The 20735-nt window shown below is 46.9% G+C and overlaps 1 protein-coding gene across 6 annotated transcripts in view; it reads left to right on the forward strand.

Annotated features, from left to right (window-relative positions):
- The window catches only part of SLC8A1 (solute carrier family 8 member A1), a 337787-nt gene that overhangs the window by 311278 nt on the left and 5774 nt on the right, over window positions 1-20735 (forward strand). For all 6 annotated transcript variants that reach the window (XM_043512216.1, XM_043512215.1, XM_043512219.1 and 3 more), the window contains one exon: window positions 14714-14989. In XM_043512216.1, coding sequence (XP_043368151.1) covers window positions 14714-14989 — 276 coding nt within the window. The remainder of the gene's footprint in view (window positions 1-14713; window positions 14990-20735) is intronic.

A 20735-nucleotide genomic window follows, 5' to 3' on the forward strand; every position in this document is an offset into this window, starting at 1 on the left:
GCTGGAAGTGACTCAGATAGGTGATGTAGTCCCATCCCCTGCACTGAGGCAGGACTAAGTATTCTAGACCATCCCTGACACGTGTTTGTCTAACCTGCTCTTAAAAACCACAAATGATGGAGATTCCACAACCCTCCTAGATAATTTGTTCCAGTGGTTAACCACCCTGACAGGAATGGTTTTTTTCCTAATATCTCACCTTGCTGCAATTTAAGACCATTGCTTCTTGCTCTGTCCTCAGTGGATAAGGAGAACAATTTATCACCCTCCTCTTTATAACAAATTTTTACGTACTTGAAGACTACTCCCATGTCCCCCCTCAGTCGTCTCTTCTCCAGACTAAAGAAACCCAATTTTTCCTTGTAGGTCATTCTAGATTTTTTTCATCATTTTTGTTTGTCTCCTCTGGACTTCCTACAGTTTGTCCACATCTTTCCCAAAGTGTGGTGCCCTAGCTGAGGCATTATCAGTGCTGAGTAGAGCGGAAGAATTACTTCTCATGTCTTCGCAAAAAGAAAAGGAGTACTTGTGGCACCTTAGAGACTAACAAATTTATTTGAGCATAAGCTTTCGTGAGCTACAGCTCACTTCATCAGATGCATTCAGACTAACACGGCTGCTACTCTGAAACTTCTCATGTCTTGTTTACAACACGCCTGCTAACATTACAGGGTGATGGTTCTTTTTTTTTTCTTTTTTTTTTTTTTGTCAACAGTATTACATTGTTGACTGATATTTAGTTTGTAATCCACTATAACCACCAGATCTTTTTCTTCAATATTGTTCCTGGGCAGTCTTGTCCCATTTTGTGTTGGTGCAATTGATTGTTCCTTCCAAAGTGGAGTACTTTGCATTTTTCCTTATTGAATTTCATCCTATTTATTTCAGATCACTTCTTCAGTTTGTCTAGATCGTCTTGAATTCCAACCCTGTCCTTCAGAGCACTTGCAGCCCCTCCCATTTTGTAGGTGCTTTTGAAAATCCCACTCATAGTGTTCCCCTGTTTGAGTGATAATTACGTCATAACAAGTGAAGCCCACAATTGATATTTAACTTGCCCTTAATCTGAGCGTGTAATATGCATGATTTAAAGTCTGATTAAAATTTCAAATGTATTCTTTTAAAACATATATCTGTACAGATTGCCTTCCCCGCAAAAAAAACAAAACAAACCAAAAAAAATGCTACTTACTGCTGAGTTCAAAATCTAATGTCCTTGAATTGTCTTAAGTAATTTCCTTCCATTCTGAGCAAAGCTGTCTATCTTACATTTTATTATAAAGTTTAACAGAAAAACAAATAGTGAACAGATATTTTTCTCTGTCCTTCAGATAAGTAGGCACTTCAAACATATTTATTAACAGCTCTGATTGTAATGAATGTTATGGTCAAATTGTCTTATAAATGCTGGCTCAGTATCAATAACTACATAACACTGAAGTGACAAATTAATATCTCTAGCCCCTCTTATGGGGGATTCCCTTTTTTTTTAGTCATTACATAACTGAGGTATCATGATTATAGGGAGAAAGTTCCCTTTCGTCTTAAATGGAGAACTTGATAGCTGTTCGCTTTCATGTGTGATTCATTTAGAAGGGAAAGTTTTATTGTCTTTCATTGTATCTGGAGACAAAACTTTCAGGATATGACTTCACTTTTAAGACTCCATCCTCACAAAAGCTGTTGGTTTTTTATTATGTGTATTACAGTAGCTCTGAGAGGCCCAAACCAAGATCAGGGCGCAATTGTGTTGCACAAACACAGTAAAAGTCAGCTCCTGCCCAAGAGTTTACAGGCAAAATAACCTAAATAATTTATTTTGGATTATTGCATCCCATATTATAGCAAAGGCAACCACAAGTGTGCAGTTATCATTGCAGTGATAGACATAGTTTAGGATGTGTCTGTATGTAGAAAGAGAGAGACCAAATTTCTATTATATATTTGAATATACACCCATCATTCACTCAGAAAAGTTGATTGATAGAGATGATATTCCTAATGGAAATTTAATACTTTTTTAATAATCAGAAATGAGGCATTTGGGATCAGATTATAGGCTACCTAGATCTGAATGTATCAGGGGGTAGCCGTGTTAGTCTGTATCCACAAAAACAACCAGAAGTCCGGTGGCACCTTAAAGACTAACAGATTTCTTTGAGCATAAGCTTTCGTGGGTAAAAACCCCACTTCTTCAGATGCATGGAGTGAAAATTATAGATGCAGACATAAATATACTGACCACAAATATGCAGTATATTTGTCTGCATCTGTAATTTTCACTCCATGCATCTGAAGAAGTGGGGTTTTTACCCACGAAAGCTTATGCTCAAATAAACCGGACTCCTTGTTGGTTGTTGTAGATCTGAATAGCAACCTGAAATATCACTTCTTGCATGTGAATATGCACCAAAGGCTGTAGTTTGTGGGCTTGTTTTTGCCAGGGCCCACAAAGCAAGCATTGAAATTAATAAGCGCTCTCATCAAAGCAAGGTCTACAACTTGAGAAACCAAACATTAAAGATCCCCTTCATAATCAGCATATAAGCAATTTATAGCAGGCAAAGCAAGTTAAATGAGTTATTGACCGAATGTGATATAGTCTCAGTTTAAGAAGAAAGATAGTAATACGGGAAGGGGGCAGAGTCTAATACAATTCTCAGTGGTTTGTTGGTTAAAGGCCCCAAAGCAAAGAAATGCGGTCTACCCTGTTAGACAGGGCAGAACACCAGTCAGAGAACTTGTCAATCACCATGGTTACTCTTCTCAATGTCAGAAAAGTACCCTCCCAGGCACCCAGAGCAGCACTGATCTGGTCACCTGTGCACTGCAGCAACAGGAGGACCAAACAAAATCCAGGCCAACTTTAGCATTATGGAGCCAAGATGCATGGGAGTGGGAGGAATCCCGAGAACAGCCTCACAGCAGTCAAACTAGCTAGAAGGGGAGCATGACCCCCAAGATATTCCTTGCCTTCCAGTCTGTTAGAGAAATGGTCCATTGGCAATTCAGGGTGGCAAACAGAGAGTTGCCCCCTCACCCTAAGCCGCACCGAAGCACAATGGGCCATCCTCCCACAAGGAGGAAAGTCACCAAGATGAACCTGTCTGTTGATTCAAGGGCAGATGGCCAGTTTCAAATTCTCTATGCCCTCACCCCATTCCGTCACATTCAGCTGCTGCAGCACTTTTAAAGGAGGTTTTTCCCCACCTTGGGGCTGCGGCGTGTGTGCTTCGTCCTTTACATTCCCTATACAATACCTTGGGAGCATGGCTGTTTGTTAGTGTGCGCCCCTCCAGCCGTCCTATTTGTAAGCATTCCCATTGGCTGCGCCCCAGGGCCTCTATGCTGCTCTCTCCTCCTAATGCTGCCAGGAGGCAGGCCTAGGGGCTCTTCTGTGTCACCTAACAGGGAGTGGGGGCTTATTCCTGTTAGCATATATGGGGAGGGGGAGAGATTTAGTTGTCTGTCTCCATGCAGTCCCCCTACACATAGATGGGTGAGAGTCCCCCTTAAAATCTTGCACTGGCTTCTGCAATTGGGGTGGGGAGCAGACATTGAGCATTTTTAACAGTGTTGCCAGGTCTTGTGATTTTTTTAATCCTAATTCTGGCAATATTTGATGTGTTTCTTAAAGCCCCAGCCCCTGGAGTCCTGTGTTCACGGGGAGAATCTCAGCCTTCATTTTTAAAAAAAAAACAACGTAATATTTTAGCTCTCTTGATTGCAGAGACAAACTTGAACCTGTGACCTGAGCGCACCATGAAGGCTCAAAACCCAGAAGGAAAATAATAACAATACCAACTGCATTATTATTTAATTAACTAATTAATTATATTAAATCTCATGATTTTGGGTGGGCTTGATTCTTGGTTGTTTTTTCTTTTCTTTACACTTGGGGTTGGCAGTACTGCTGCTGTACTCCAGATGTACAGCTAGGAGGGACATCACGCTTGGACATAATGTGTTTAGAATATATAGGCTAGCTCTCTGTAGCAGTGTGCTTATTAGATTCAGGAAAGTTAATACATGATTCATGGAGTTTTAAGGCCAAAAGAGACAATTGTGATCATCTGGTCTGGCTTTCTGTATAACAAAAGCCATAGACAGGTTCCCCCAACCAGTCATTCCTGCATAACTTGCAGTTGAGCTACAACATGGGTGACTAAAGAGCAAAATGCTACATTTTTGTTATTTATTATTTTTATTTTTAGGGTTGGAAAGTTTCTCTTGCAGCAAAGATGCCTTGTAGTCGTTTGGCCTAACATCTCAGAGTGGGTGCATATGGCTCTCTAAGCAACCTTTATCCTAGCTCTTAGAGAAAGATTCATTATTAACTCTCAGAAAAATGATAGACAGATCCAGACCAATATTGTGAAAGCCACACTCGGATTCATTTTTAAAAATCTGTTTCATCATCTCCCTCAAGATTTTAACTCTGCGACAGCTCCACTGCCTCACAACTCTGTAGGTATTTAAAAATGCCTGTTGCAAAATTATAATGCTAGCAGAGATGTGTCTAGCCAGCCCAGTCTTTGTGGGATCAGCTAAGAACTGCACAGGATTCAGACTTAAATAAATTCCCCACCTCCACCCCAGTACATAGCAGAGTTTGTTTGGAGTTTCCTTTGTTGTCTACCAAGGTAATAAAATCAAGCTTCCTGTTGTTTATTTCTACCGTATTAAACATTATGCTTTAAGGTGCATGTTGAATGAAGCATGGCGCTGTCCCACCTGAAACATGGGGATGCTGTTTGCCACAGTTTGGTCCTGCATGTTTGGGACTTTCCTGTGCGTTGCTTTCCCTCTCCTTGTCTTCTGTCCACCACTCAAAGTTGCCGATTGCTGCTGCTGTGGTGTTACAGTGCAAAATTTAGTATGTGCAAAATTGCAAGATCTTGAAGTGTCGAGTGAGACACAGATTCCATAGCTTGATTTGTGAAAAACATTTAGACCCACAAAGTTTGGAGGGCTTAGAAGCCAGGTGCAGTGAATCCAGGAAAAATATCCTACAGAATGTAGCTGGAAAACTTTCACCAGTTTCAACTGTCTCTTCTGTTCTAAAGCTTCATCTCCGTTATACCTCACTGGGTGTTAATTAGAGCTGGACAAGATTTTTCAGACTAATATTTGATTTGCCAAAAAAATGCAGTTTGGGGTCAGCCAAAACTCTTCACAACTTCATGTATAAGTTCATAGGCTAGTTTCAACCAAGCCAGGCCATTTTGGTAATGTCATAGAGCAATACTTCATTTCAATCCAAAAAACTTTCTTTTGCTTTTCATGCATTTTGACCAAAAATTCCAGGGGAGAAGATTCACATATAACCAGAGGAGGCGCGGGTGCCTTCTTTACAAGTAGGCTTAGCAGAATTGAGTTTACTTTTTGTTTAGAAAACTAATATTAATTTTTCATTTTTTTTATTTTTAACATTTTTATTTTTACAGTTCCAGAAATTAGGGGGCAGGCTTGGGTTTGGGCACCTGCATGGCCAAGGTGCAGGGGAGGTTGTGGTCCTGGCCCTGCATAGCAGAGACCACTGGCCAGGACTGCAAGGAGGAGGAGGAGCCCATGGCTGTGGGATGCTGTGAACATTTTCTGCCTGGGAACAGAGCCATTCAGCAGTGAGGTAGCTTCGTCTGCAGTTAGGGGCTCGTACTTCTCCTCACATTCCTGGCCAGGGTCTCAGCCTTCCTTGCACCTGCAGGGATTGGATGTCACTAGCAACTACCATTTATGTTGTTCATGGAAGAGAACATTCCACTCCCCTCCTCCCCCGAGTGACATATGTTGCACTGGCCTAAGCACTAGTGGGCACAGCGCTATGTCGATGAGACAGCATTTCCCACCGACATAGCTACTGCCACTCGCTGGGGGTGGATTAATTATGTCGATGGGAGAGCTCTCTGTCATCAACATAGAGCGGCTACATGAGAGATCTTACAGTGGCGCATCTGTATCGGTACAGCTCTAGTGTAGACATGGCCTAAATCTCCTCTAGCAGTTTGTGTATCTTCCCTGGTCACTTGCCTTTTTTCCTTAAGGTTCCTGCAAAGCAAAACAAAAATTTTGGGGTTGAAACAAAATGGACTGTTTCATTTTTGGCATCGTCAAAACATTAGTGTAGTTTAGTTTCTACTTGACATTTTTTTCAACTTTTCAACTCACCAAAAACTTTTGAAAAATGTAATCTCTATTCCTTTTCTGGAAGGTATGTTGGTGGTTTGGGTGGTGTATTTGTGTTTTCCAGTATTAGCTTTTTCCTCCAAAACAAAATGCTGTATTGGGCAGCCAAACTCTGTCTGGCATCCTTCCATACCAACACTAGCAATTGGTGCTAGAATGCTGCTTTTGTTATGTGTGGCAACAGAACAAAAACTGAACCAGAAGTGGCTCCCAGTCATTCTTTTGTTATGTTGTTGTGCCACCATTTGTATGCAGTTTTAGTTGGTGCTCACAAATAAATACATAACACACAGCAACATCATTTTACACTCCTTGCAGGGGTCTTTATACACTTTTCCTTTTAAATTAAACACAAAAGAAGTGCCACCATTGCATAAAGAGATATGGAAAGGAAAATGCTCACACAGGCAAGCAGTTGGGGCTTAAGAAAATTGTACACCATTATTACAATACTTATAGCCTTCCTAACAACTAAGAGACCCTTCTCCTGGCTCTCTAGGTAAAAGATGCTTGTGCAAACATTAGGGCTAGTGCAAATAGTTCCTTTAAATTAGGTATATTTGACCAGCTAGGACCAGATCATTCACTGACTGAAGTCAGCCTGAGTGATCTCGTTGGCTTATTGCCCCTTTGATTTCTAATGTCCTGGAAGAACTTATTCCTAAAACATCCGCTGCTCTGCCTGCATTCTTTATTACTGGAGGCAGCATATAGCATTTCAAAATTTGAGTGAAATTAACCTGCAACTCTGTTGCACAGACTGAAACTGCATTGCAGGAAAATGATGAGATGCAGATTCTGTGCTTGGATGCCCATGTGCAGCTCCTGTTGCTAGCCCCACACACCTAAGGGAAAAGTTGGATCACAGATATTTAAAAGGACAACTGCAAGTTACCCCTTCAAGTGCAAGCTAGTTGTTAATTACCACTCACTACATCCTTAGGATGCTCTGTTGCACAGTTTGATTTAGTGCAGTTTAGCTCTCATCAAGGTCAATGCAAATACTCCTATTGATTTCATTAGGAAATGAATATAGTCCATAAAACTTTGGGCTAGTTGTTTGAGTTTCAGTTTAAGGAATTTCTGACCAGCACAAAAGTTGTGATCTTGTGTATTGTACAACTCTTGGTGTAGGAGAGGGGAGATACAAATGCCACCATCTTTTGCCACTGTGATTTAGCCAAGTTACATCATTACATTTGTTTTTCCTTTGCACGCTGAAACATGAGTTTCTCCATATTGGCAAGAGCTTCTCTGCTCTGTGTTTGTGGAGCAGCTGTGACTAGGTGTTCTGTGTACATAGAGCTACATACACGTAGGCAGTGGTGAGCTGGAGCCAGTTCGCGTGAACTGGTTGTTAAATTCTGAACCAGTTTTAGAACCGGTTGTTAACCTGCTTCCCTGCAGGGGGCGCTGAGGCTTTGATGGGCTCCAGCCGGAAAGTGATGTAATTCCTCCTCTGGCCGGCAGGGGCGCTGTGCTGCGGAAGCCATGTGGGCTGCTGCCTGCCCCTGGGCACGAGCCCTCGTGCTGCTGCTGCACCCCTGGCCCTGGGGCTCCCGCTGCCACCCCCAAACCCCCCTTCTGCAGCTACCACCTGCCCTACCCATACCACCCCCTGTCTCCATCCACCCCTGCACCCCCTGCCTGCAACCAGCCCCTGCTACACCCCCTGCCCTGCCTGCAGCCACCCCCGCACCCTCTGCCTGCAGCCAGCCCGTCTCCAGCCATCCCTGCACCCCCTGCCCGCAGCCAGACCCTGCTGCACCCCCGCCCTGCCTCCAGCCACCCCTGCACCCCCTGCCCGAGCCAGCCCCCATCTCCAGCCACCTCCTGCCCTGCCTCCAGCCAGCTCCTGCTGCACCCCCTGCCCTGCCTCCAGCCACCCCCACATCTCCTGCCTGCAGCCAGCCCCCATCTCCAGATACCACCTCCCTGCCTCCAGCCACGCCCTGCCGCACCCCCTATCCTGCCCACACCAGCCCCTGTCTTCAGCCACCTCTGCACCCCCTGCCGGCAGCCAGCCCATCTCCAGTCATCCCTGCACCACCTTCCCGCAGCCAGCCCTTGCTGCACCCCCTGCCCTGCCTCCAGCCACCCCTGCATCTCCTGCCTGCAGCTAGGCCCCGTCTCCAGCCACCCCTGCCCAGCCTCCAGCCAACCCTGCACCCCCTGCCCGCAGCCAGCTCCTGCTGGACCCCCTGCCCTGCCTCCAGCCACCCCCTGCACCCACCCTCTGCCGCACCCCCTACCCTGCCCACACCAGCCACCCCTGCTCACAACCTGCCCCTGCTGCACCCCCTGCCTGCAGCCACCCCCGCACCTCCTGCCCTGCCTCCAGCCAGCCCCTGCACCTCCTGCCTCCAGCCAGCCCCTGCCGCACCCCCTGCCCTGCCCACACCAGCCCGTCTCCAACCACGCCCTGCACCCTCTACCTGCAGCCAGCCCGTCTTCAGCCATCCCCGCACCCCCTACCTCCAGCCAGCCCCTGCTGCACCCCCTACCCTGCCCATACCAGCCCCTGTCTCTACCCACCCCTGCACCCCCTGCCCGCAGCCACCCCCTGCTGTACCCCCTGCCCTGCCTCCAGCCATCCCCTGTACCCCCTGCCTCTGGCCAGCCCCTGCCGCACCCCCTGCCCTGCCACACCAGCCTGTCTCCAGCCACCCTTGCACACCCTGCCTGCAGCCATCCCCTATTGCATCCCCGCCCTGCCTGCAGCCAGCCCCTGTCTCCAGCCACCTTCTGCCCTGCCTACAGACAGCCCCTGCTGAACCTCCTGCCCTGCCTACAGCCCACCCCCTCACCCCCTGCCTGCAGCCAGCCCCGGTCTCCAGCCACCCCCTGCCCTGCCTCCAGCCGCCCCCTGCCTCCAGTCAGCCCCTGCCCACACCAGCCCCTGTCTCCAGCCACCACTGCACCCCCTGCCCGCAGCCAGCCCCTGCTGCACCCCCGCCCTGCCTCCAGTCACCCCGGCACCCCCTGCCTCCAGGCAGCCCCTGCTGCACCTCGTGCCATCTCCAGCCATCCCCGCATCTCCTGCCTGCAGCCAGCCCCTGTCTCCAGCCAGCCCCTGCCCTGCCTCCAGCTACTCCCTGCCTCCAGCCAGCCCCTGCCGCGCCCCCTGCCCTGCCCTGCCCACAACGGCCCCTGGCTCCAACCACCCCCGCACTCCCTGCCCACAGCCAGCCCCTGCTGTATGCACCCCCTGCCCTGCTTGCAGCCAGCCCCTGTCTCCAGCCACCCCTGCACCCCCTGCCTGCAGCCAGCCCCTACCCTGCCTCCAGCCACCCCCTCCACCCACCCCCTGCCTCCAGCCAGCCCCTGCCGCATGCACCCCCTGCCCTGCCTGCAGCCAGCCCCTGTCTCCAGCCACCCTTGCACACCCTGCCTGAAGCCAGCCCCTGCTGCACTCCCTGCCCTGCATCCACCCACCCACTGCACCCACCCCCTGCCTGCAGCCACCCCTGCACTCCCTGCTTGCAGCCAGCCCCTGCTGCACCCCCTGTCCCGCCTGCAGCCACCCCCGCCTCCAGCCAGCCCCTGCCACACCCCCTGCTCTGCCCACACCAGCCTGTCTCCAGCCACCCCCACGCTCCCTGCCCGCAACCAGCCCCTGCCACACGCACTCCCTGCCCTGCCTGTAGCCAGCCCCGTCTCCAGCCACCCCTGCACACCCAGCCCACAGTCAGCCTGTCTCTAGCCACCCCTGCACCCTCTGTCCGCAGCCAGCCCCTGCCGCATGTACTGCCTGCCCTGCCTGCAGCCAGCCCCTGCAGTACGCACCCGCTGCCCTGTCTCCAGCCAGCCCTGCACCGTCTGCCTCCAGCCAACCCCTGCTGCACACCCTGCCCTGTCTCCAGCCAACCCCTGCCACACCACCTGCCTGCAGCCAGCCCCTGTCTCCAGCCCCTGCCGCACCCCCTGCCCTGCCCGCAGCCAGCCCCTGTCTCCAGCCAGGCCTGCACCCCTCTGCCCTGCCTGCAGCTAGTCCTTACCTCCAGTCAGCCCCTGCCCTGTCTCCAGCCAGCCCCACACCCCCTTGCCTCCTGCCAACCCCGCACCCTCCTGTCTCCAGCCAGCTCTGCACCCCCTGCCCTGCCCACAGCCAGCCCTGCACCCCGTGCCTCCAGCTGGCCCTGCCCCATGCCCCTGTCTGCAGCTGGCCCCACATCCACTGGTGCCCTGCAGTTCTCAGGGCAGTAACCCTGCACACCTGCTTCCATGAGGGGGGCAGGGAGCAGCTGGGACCCACACATATGCACACCCTAGAGTGACCAGACAGCAAGTGTGAAAAATCAGGACAGGGGGTGGGGGGTAATAGGAGCCTATATAAGAAAGACCCCAAAATCGGGACTGTCCCTATAAAATTGTGACATCTGGTCACCCTAGCACACCCCAGGGAGTGGCGGGGATCCACACATGTGAAACGGAGCTCATTTCTAGTTCAGGCCTATCTTTTTAAAAAAGAACTTTAGGCAGGGTTAACATGCATCTGTATTTTCCTGGACAGGTCAGGCTTTTTGGTTCTTAAATCGCCGTAAAATTTTAAAATTTTAAAAATTCCTCCTGGGAAAATACAGACGTATGATAGCCCTGTTGGTACAAAAAATACATACTGGGGCACATCCCTTAAATCAGAACTTTTTATAGGGAACCAGTTGTTAAGATTTTGGCAGCTCATCACTGCACGTAGGGCCATGGTGTTGGAAACAAAAGGAGAAAAAGAAAGTAATGGCCTTAATTTTTTCATACATGGCCAGGAATTGTGGGTATCTAACATGAGCCGCCTTAAAGAGAACTGATTTTCAGAAGGTTTGAGCCCCTGCTCTGACACTCCCTTTAAGTTGTCTCTTGTTGGGCACACAAAATCACTAGCTGCTTTTGGAAATCTAGGTCAGTGTTCCAGAGGAAATGAACTTGACACAGATGTGAACCTCCCATCTTTTGGCTAGTGCCCAGAGACCCTGACCAAGATTGAGGCCTTAGTGGGCTAGGCGCTGTATGTATCCAGAGTAAAGATAGTCCTGCCCCAAAGAGCTCACAGTCCAGATAGACGAGGGATAAAGGTGCCATTTACAATCCCCACTGTATAGCTGGGGAAATGAGGCACAGAAATCAAGTGATGTACCAAAAGTCACACAGGGTGTCTTTGCCAGAGCTGGGGATCTCCTACATCCCTAACCTGCCTTTACCATAAGAGCATCCTTTAGCATCTCTGCTCAACCAGTGAAGCCTGGCTACAGTTAGTCAGCTATGACTCATGGAAGCTGTTTATTGCTTTGGAACTTAAATTCCAATACTGAGGAATCCAACCACGCTGTCGGAGACCCCTGAGTAAGTCAGCACATTACCAGCCCATGGGGCTCCATCTGACCTGTCAGCATCCTCTGCCTGGAAAGCCATGGAGAGTGTATGTCAAGAAAGACTAGAAATCAAAGTCTAGAGCATTGGGAAGAAGGGAAGTACACTGGCCCTGAGTCACAACACACCTTCCGGATTGACGTAGTAGGCTAAACATTGTCTCTGATACCATTAAACTAGTGCTTTAGGCAAATCAAAGAGAAATTAGAAGAGCAGCAGCCTCCTGAAGTCAAGAGGGGGAAATGTGCCAGATTTGGTTCTGCGGATTCTCTTTGTATGTAAGAGAGACAAGGAGGGCGAGGTCATGTGTTTTAAGACCGGCATCTGTTGGAGAGAGAGAGAGTGAGAAGCTGCTCTTCAGGTCTCTTATACGTTGGTGTGTTAGTGCATTGTGCTGTTGGACTAAATCCCAGGAACTGGGAACTGAATTCTCAGCTCAGCAATGTGTCTTTCCTGCCAGGCAGAAGTTCAGTACCCCTAAGTTTTCAGACCAGTTAGGCAGGAGGCAAATCACCCCTTTACCTGGGGGACATGCTGACAATTCAGCATGACAATCACCCTTAAAACAGACAGAACTGCTGCACCTTTCCGCTTCTGCAGCAGGCGCACAGTAACTCAATGGCAGATGGTTAAGAGATTGCAAAGGATACATCCTGTGGAGGATAGGGAAGCTGACCAAAACAATATTAAATCATTATTTGTGTTGCATGAAGACCTAGACAGATGAGATCAGGGCTTCATTATGGTAGGTGCTGAACAAAAAAAAAATAGCAAGAGAGACTTTTCCCCAAAGAGTTTTCAGCCTAAACAGAACAGACAGACAGAGGGAAATGACTTGCCCAAGATCATGCAGTAGGTTGGTGAGAGGTAAAGTACCGTCACAGGTTTAGTTTGGAGGGGATAATCTAAACAGAAAGACAAGGAAAGGGAGAAGGGATGTTGCTGGGAAAAGGGCAGTGAAGGGGACAGAGCAGAGGAGGCGTGAAGCTGAGATGAAGAGACTGGGAGGGAGGTGGTGGGTTGGAGCAAACAGCTAATCAGCATGGGACAGAGAAAGTCCAGTCAAAGCTGAATGTCCAGGGGAATCCAGATTTGGCTGATTTTGCTCCTGCTCTGACCAGCTGGAGTCTCTGGCTGGTTCCTGTTTCTGCATCTTTTCACCAAAGCCACATGGTTGTCCACTTCACCAGACTGGTGGGGGTCTCCCTACATGGTTCTAGGCCCAGGGAGTTGCTGGGGGGAAAGGGTTGGCCCTGGCTAGACCTTGTTTTACCCCTCTCCCCAGTGCAGCAGTCTCTGAAGTTCATTGTTGATAAATGCAAAGGAATGCACTTTGCAGGGAGGGGAAGTATAAACTACTCATAAACCTTACAGGGTTCTAAATTAACAGTATCCGCACAGAAAAGGGACCTGCACATCATTATAGACAACTCAGCGGAGACCTTTGTGCAATGCATAGTGCGATCAAAGTACCTAACACACTGTTCACATGCATAAAGCATGTGATGGAGAATAATACAGAGAATTGTCTAATAATGCCATTTTATCGATCAGTGAGATGAGGGGTCGCCTCATCTGGAACACTGTATGCAATATTGAGCACCCCGCCTCATAAAGGGTATTGCAGAACTGGAGTGGTTCAGAGAAGAGCAACAAGAATGATCAAGGACCTGGGAAAATTCTCATTCAAAGTGGGTTGAAAAGATTGGGATTGTTACCTCAGAAAACAGTTGAGCAAGAGGGGAAATGATAAAAGCATATAAAATATAGAGTGGCCTAGAGAAGGAAGGTTGGGAGCTTCTGTGTTTCTGCAGCACCTAGCACAATGGTCCTGGGGCATGACTGGAGCTCCTAACACAATTTAATAATAATTTTGAACCTGAAGAAGGTTTCTGAGCAGGGTTTAGATTCACTCCTCCCACATCCTTCCTCTTCCAGCCCCATTCAGAACACAGTGATCTTATTACCTTTCATTTCAGCAGTTTTATCTTCCTCAGCCCCTGTAACTACACTCTTGGCCATGTTCAGTTCAGTGATACTATTCTCTGGCTTCTAATGTCTCTAATACTTGAAACAAATCAAGAGCCATCACAGACTCTAAATGTCCAGGTTTTCTTCCCATTAACAGATATTCTTAGTCCTGTTCGGGACTAGTCCTCTCTAGTAATTTATCTGGGGCTTCCAATGGAGAAAGCTAGTCCCCTCTAGTAATTTATCTGGGGCTTCCAATGGAGACCAACAACCTGTTTCCCTCCCAGCACTCAGCTTACACAGTGGATGTTGCAACTACTGCAGTGGTGGAACAGGTGCAGAGAAGAGCTACTAGATGATCAGGGGACTGGAGGGCCTATGGTATGAGAGAAGTACTAAAAGGTCTGGGCTTATTTTGCCTAGCACAGACATGGCCAAGGGGGGATACATTTGTTTTCTATAACTGCATCGGGGGTAAACACCAGAAAGGGTGGAGCTATTTAAGGTTAAGGACAATAGTGGCACAAGAAGAAGTGGGGATAAACTGACCATGAGCAAATTCTGGCTAGAAGTTAGAAGTAGCTTTCTAACCATCAGATGGGTGAGGTTCTGGAACAGCCTCTCAGTAGGAGTTGTGAGTGCAAACACTTAGTTTGTCTGATGAGAGAGCTGGACACATTTATGAGTGGGATTGTATGATGAGGTTGCTTGTGATGATGGGGGCAGGGCTCGGCAGCCCTCAGAGTGTCACGAGTTTTGTACCCAAAAGATAGCAGTACTACAAAGTCTTAGCAACTTTGGAAAATATAGGCCTCGCGTATCTGCTGTGCCACAATCACTTGTGTGACCTTGGACAAGTGTCGTGGGATGGGATTTTCCCAAGGGCCTCGCACACTTAGGAGCACAGAGCTCATTGGAAATCAGTGGGATTTACTTTCCTAAATTACTTAGGTGGTTTTGAAAATGTCACCATCATTTTCTCTGGGCCTAACTTCTCCATCCGTAACAAGGGGGTGATATTAACAATAATACATCCCTACTTCGCAGGGGAGTGTTGAGGATAAACTCCATTACTGATTAGGCGAGGCTCAAACAGTGCAGTACAAAGGGCCATATAAGTACTTAGGGCAGGAGTGGGAACACCTAGCTGTGCAGCTCTGGATTTAATCAGACTCTGGTGTTGTTGCTCCAGGCGAGGATGATGACGATGATGAATGTGGGGAAGAGAAGCTGCCCTCCTGCTTTGATTATGTGATGCACTTTCTGACCGTCTTCTGGAAAGTCCTTTTCGCCTTCGTCCCCCCAACAGACTACTGGAATGGCTGGGCCTGCTTCGTCGTCTCCATCCTAATGATTGGTTTGCTGACGGCTTTCATCGGGGACTTGGCATCCCATTTTGGCTGCACCATTGGCCTGAAGGATTCAGTGACTGCAGTCGTGTTTGTTGCGTTGGGAACTTCAGTGCCAGGTAGAAAAGTAATTTAATTTCCTGACATGATCTCTGCCATCCTTTTCCCTGTGCTATGTATTTGGGATTCAGAGGGAACAGGCAGAAATCTGGGTCTGGATGAAGAGCTAACTAGTAACACTGACGCCACATAGGAGACCCCAATGGTGTGTTTCCCTTTGCAATGGCTGTGGGTTATTTAAAGTATAGCTTTAGCTTTGAATTTTCAGGCTTTCTAATGTTTTGATAACAACTTGTAACTGATATTTACAGTCTTAACTTCAGCAAACACAAGTTTTCTTTCTCGGAATAGAATTCTGGTTTCATGGAGTGCAAAAGTAACATGTGTCAATCCACATTTTTGCTTTCTCCACTGCCTGCAGAGTGTTGGGTTTTTTTACACCTCATTTAGGTATGACATTAACTGCACTGGACTGGGTTTTTTAAAAATCCCCTTAAAAAAAAGTCCTTAATCCATTCCAGAAATAGTTACTGTGTCTGGCAAGCCATTCTTTGTTTCTTTTAGATCCCAAAAGATTTTTTTCTCCGCCACTAATATTGGTATATAAGTGAATAGAAAACCAGTGAAGTGAGAGTAATGTACTTTTGGCTATGCTACTCTTACTGTCATTTTAATCTGTTGGTGCTACTGATAATAAAAGATACAGCTCCAATTTCTGCTATCTGGTATATTGCTATAAATTACTCTGGATTTACATGGCTCCACAGTGCATATTTCTCTGACACTCCTGATATTTAATTGGCAACCATTAACAGGGACCCATTAACAAAATGCAGAGTGAAACTTCTGGCATAATAGGAAATTATGTACTGTGTGTTTAAATAGTTAGGACCCTTTACTCTATACTCTGTGGTGTTCTGCCTTCTTTCAAGAGACTGAATCAAACAGGGTGAGCAAGGAAGCCTTCATTAAGGAAATTGGAAGTTACATCCTAAGAACCTGGTTGCTCCAGGATGCCTTGTGTCTCCTGTGTCAGAATGTCTCCACTGTTCCCTCCACCCCTTACTATGGGCTGGGCCAACCGGCACAATTGACATTCAAGAGACCATGACCAAAAACAGTCCAGCTGAGATATATTTTGATCATGCACAGTATCGCCAACTCCAAGCATTCAAATATCAGGAGTCAGGCCCCCAAAAAATCATGATATTAACTTACAAAAATAGACTGGGGGTCAGGGAGGGTGTTTTATTTGCTGCCTTGTTGTAGAGCATGAAAGGATCACATTTTCAAGCCTTTCTCTATAACCACCAGGGTTAGAAATTTACTGTATTTTTTTTAAAATGCGGAGACTGTAGAAGCTGGGTCTTAAGGAAAGCCCTAAATATCACAAGACTCGCAATAAAATTGCAAGAGTTGGCAACGCTGCATAAAACCAATGACACGGGTGCTCATACAGGACCCCTCAATGCAAGGGTGCAACCAGGAATCCCATCGGGTCCCAGAAGGGCTAACAAAACTATATTTATTTTACTGAGCTACAAAACAGAAAATTCCGCTTTTTGTGGGTATGTCTGTTCTCATTTATTCGAAATAACAAGTTCTTTGTGATCCATAGTGCATAATCTAAACATCACTTACAACTTTTCTATGCCTGCAAGGCTCCAGGTGCACACCAGAGGAAAATGGCTGCACTCCACAGCAGTGTGGTTGACTCGAGTGCAGGGGGTACATGCACAGTCCAGTGTCCAATTCAGATGACTTGTAATGAAAAGCTAAGCCCTTTTTTCTAACCATCATCACTTACATAGAGGCAAAATACAGAACATAAAGTGTCTGGCCTAATACCAGTCTTTCATATATTAAAAACTGCAACTGGATATTCACAGAACAATGCCTGATCATTTCCATTCTTAATAAAAAAATACATTGCCCTACTGTTTCTTGAATGTGCCATATCAATTACAATAATCTCATTTCATTGGGCCTGTGGCCACTGTTTGATTAATTGCTAAGTAAGCAAAGTATCAACAGTAGGAATACTTAAACAAAATAGTGCTCATCCCTTTAATGCCACTGCATGGTCCATTTCCTCCAGTAAAAGCAATTGTTTGGCGAGGTGACTAAATGGGATACGTCACTTCCTGGCCATGAGTTAGTGTCTCAATATTAGGGAGAAAATAAAGTTGGTGGGTAAGTGACAGGGAAGGGGAGGCGGGGGCTTGGTTTTGTGGTTAAGGCCTTGGTGTAGAATCATAGAAATGTCAGGATGGAAAGGACCTTGCAAGATCATCAAGTCCAGCCCTTGTGCTGAGACAGAACCAAGCAAACCTGGACGTAAACCCCCTCCCTGTTGGGTTTGTGCCACCTGTTCTAAAAACCTCCAGTGTTTTGAGGAATGCAGTCACTTTCTGCCAAGATTTTCATTGAGCTGAAAACCCTATTTTCCATTGCAAACCAAGTTTTGATAGAAAAATTTCAACCTGCTATATCAGTAAGACATTTAATCCAGTGCCATGCCTTGAGCTGTTGATGGAACAGTTAAATAGAAGCCTTTTATTGAAACGGGAGATGCCTTACTTGAAAGGCAAAAAAATATCTGGAGTACACAAAATTATTGAGCTTAGTCAGACTAGACAGGGTGGCCTGGTATTTCAGGAGGAATTTACAAAGCTAGATGTTTGGGCAAGATGGTGTCAAGCAGAAATATAGCATAGCAAGGTACGGCATAGTGGAATAACCATCTGAGCAACTCATATTTGGAAGGGTTCTAACTTAATTGCAAGCACTCAGGAAAAATATATCAGCCTGGCGTGATAGTTCAATGCAAACTTCTGCTCAGTGGTGATCAAAAAGCCAGGAGGATAATAGGCTTTCTTAAGAAAGGGATGGAGAGTGAGGTTGACGAGATTATAAAGCCAATAAATAAATTGATGCCATCACTTTGGGTATCCCATCTCAGAAAAGAGAAAGCAGGAATAGGAAAGGGCCAGAGGAAGGCAAAGGAAATGATTAGAGGCTTGTAAAGACTTTAGGATGAGGAGAGAGTTTTTAAAGATAGGAGTTTTGATCCGGCAAATGGAGCATGCAGAACCCCATAGAAATCAGTGGACAGAAATCCAGTCACCCATGTGAAATAACTTGCAGGATCAGGTCTTAGGCCTATTTAGCTTAGGGAAGGAGACTCAGGCGAGAGAAGGGAGAGATGTATAAAATTCCATTACAAAAATCCTTCATTAAGAGCAAGGTAAGATTGCAAACTGAAGCATTCAGAACTCAGGGAATGACATCATGAAAACTAGGCAGTATTGTAGCCTTGTCAGTCTCAGGTATTAGAGAGACAAGGGGGTGAGGTAATATCTTTTACTGGATCAGCTTCTGTTGGTGAGTGAGACAAGATTTCAAGCTTACACAGAGCTCTTTTTCAAGTCTGGGAAACATATTCCGGACAGGTCTACACTTAAAATGATGTATTGGCACAGCTGCACCAATGCAGCTGTGCCACTGTAGTGCTTAAGTGAATATGCTCCTACGCCAGTGGACGAACTTTTCCCATCGACATAGTTACACATCCCCAAGAAGCAGCAGCCATGTCATTGGGAGAAGCCCTCCCGCCAACAAAGCGCTCTCTACACTGGCGCTTAGGTTGGTGTAACTGCATCACTTAGGGGTGTGAATATGTACTTATACCAAAGTAATTCTGTAGCGTAGACCAGAGCATTGAGTATGTTTCCCAGACCTGAAGGAGTGCTCGTGTAAGCTCGAAAGCTTGGCTTGCTCACCAACAGAAGTCAGTCCATCATGAAAAGTGTAGGCACAGCCTTAATTCTGCCCTCTTATGTGTGTGCAGTACAATACAGCCTTTCTCCTACAAGACCCCTGTCTGATTCCCTGAGCAGTCAATGTGGCAGGGCTGTGTGGAGAATGCGGAGGCAAACGAAAGCACAAAGGGTATAGCTATCCCAGTGTTGCCTCTTGTATCTTGCCTTTATGCCATCTGATGAAATGTCTTTGTGTCTTTGCTTTGACTTCATTCTTGTGGTTGCAAATCAAATGCACTTATGCACCCATGCAACTGGCTTTTCGATATGATTTCTTTTAGGCATAAGTTGGCAATTGCCATGCTTGCCGCATGTGAGTGAGTACAAATACAAATCCAGTAGCTGTACAACTTGTCAAGAGGCAGATTATAGCATTTAGCCGCTAGCATTCAGAGCGAATGCATCATAGCTCTGAGACAGGAGGATGCCTTAGCCAGTTCCCCAGCATGCATGCTCTATATCCATTAGGATGGTGCAGCCTACATCCCTTGTCATGCCCACCTAGCTCCATGGGTCAATGCAGTGAACCAGGACCCAACTCCCTCATTAGGGGGTAGTTTCTGACCCCAGGTACACAAGGGAGAAATTCCAGGGCTTCCTTGGTCATGGGGACTACAATTGTCCCTGGCCTTTGCATGGGATGTACTGTAGGGAGGGAAGGCACTGGCACAAAGGACAGGCACAACTAAGTACATAGCATCCCGGGTGAGGCCCTCCAGCCCTGATCCTGCACCACGGAAGTCAGTGGGAGCTATGCCATTAACTTCAAGAAGTGCAGAATTGGGCCCATTATAAAGGTACAACATTGCTGCATAACTGGTGCTTGCTGCTCTTGTAAATAGCTGCGGACCACTGCATTTCCTTTGGAAGGCACTGGTGTCTGCAGACGAACAGTGCTATGTCAGAGCTAAGCATCCTTAGAATGTATTCATCCTAAATAGGTAACAATCCAGAGTTTTTAGTAGGGTCTTCACTACCTTGGGTATTTCATTAGGTTACACATTGAAGTCCATGAAGTCTAAAAGAGTGCCTGCCCTAGAGTAGGGGTCTGTCTGGTTTGAGTAGGAACTCCAGGTAATTTGACCTACAGGCCAGGCAGTGCCTCTGCAGGGTGATATGGACAGCATATCTCCTGCTGCATGCCACAGTGCACTATGTAGAAAGGATAACAGACCACTGGAGGGAGATCGTGAAGTCTCCCTTGTGTTATAGTTCACAGAAATGCGGCTAGAGCTGTTCAGATATAGGCTTGTTTAGCCTAACTAAAAGAAGGTTGAGGGGAGATATGATTGCTCTCTATAAATATATCAGAGGGATAAATACAGGAGAAGGAGAGGAATTATTTAAGCTCAGCACCAATGTGGACACAAGAACAAATGGGTATAAACTGGCCACCAGGAAGTTTAGACTTGAAATTAGACGAAGGTTTCTAACTATCAGAGGAGTGAAGTTTTGGAATAGCCTTCCAAGGGAAGCAGTGGGGGCAAAAGATCTATCTGGTTTTAAGATTCTACTTGATAAGTTTATGGAGGAGATGGTATGATGGGATAATGTGATTTTGGTAAGTAATTGATCTTTAAATATTCAGGGTAAATAGGACTAAACCCCTGAGATGGGATATTAGATGGATGGGATCTGAGTTACCCAGGAAAGAATTTTCTGTAGTATCTGGCTGGTGAATCTTGCCCATATGCTCAGGGTTTAGCTGATCGCCATATTTGGGGTCGGGAAGGAATTTTCCTCCAGGGCAGATTGGAGAGGCCCTGGAGGTTTTTCGCCCTCCTCTGTAGCATGGGGCATGGGTCCCTTGAGGGAGGCTTTTCTGCTCCTTGAAGTCTTTAAACCACGATTTGAGGACTTCAATAGCTCAGACATAGGTGAGATTTTTAGTAGGAGTGGGTGGGTGAGATTCTGTGGCCTGCGCTGTGCAGGAGGTTGGACTAGATGATCAGAATGGTCCCTTCTGACCTTAGTATCTATGAAT

The sequence above is a fragment of the Dermochelys coriacea genome, chromosome 3 (genome assembly GCF_009764565.3).
Source record: "Dermochelys coriacea isolate rDerCor1 chromosome 3, rDerCor1.pri.v4, whole genome shotgun sequence".
Taxonomy (NCBI): Eukaryota; Metazoa; Chordata; order Testudines; family Dermochelyidae; genus Dermochelys; species Dermochelys coriacea.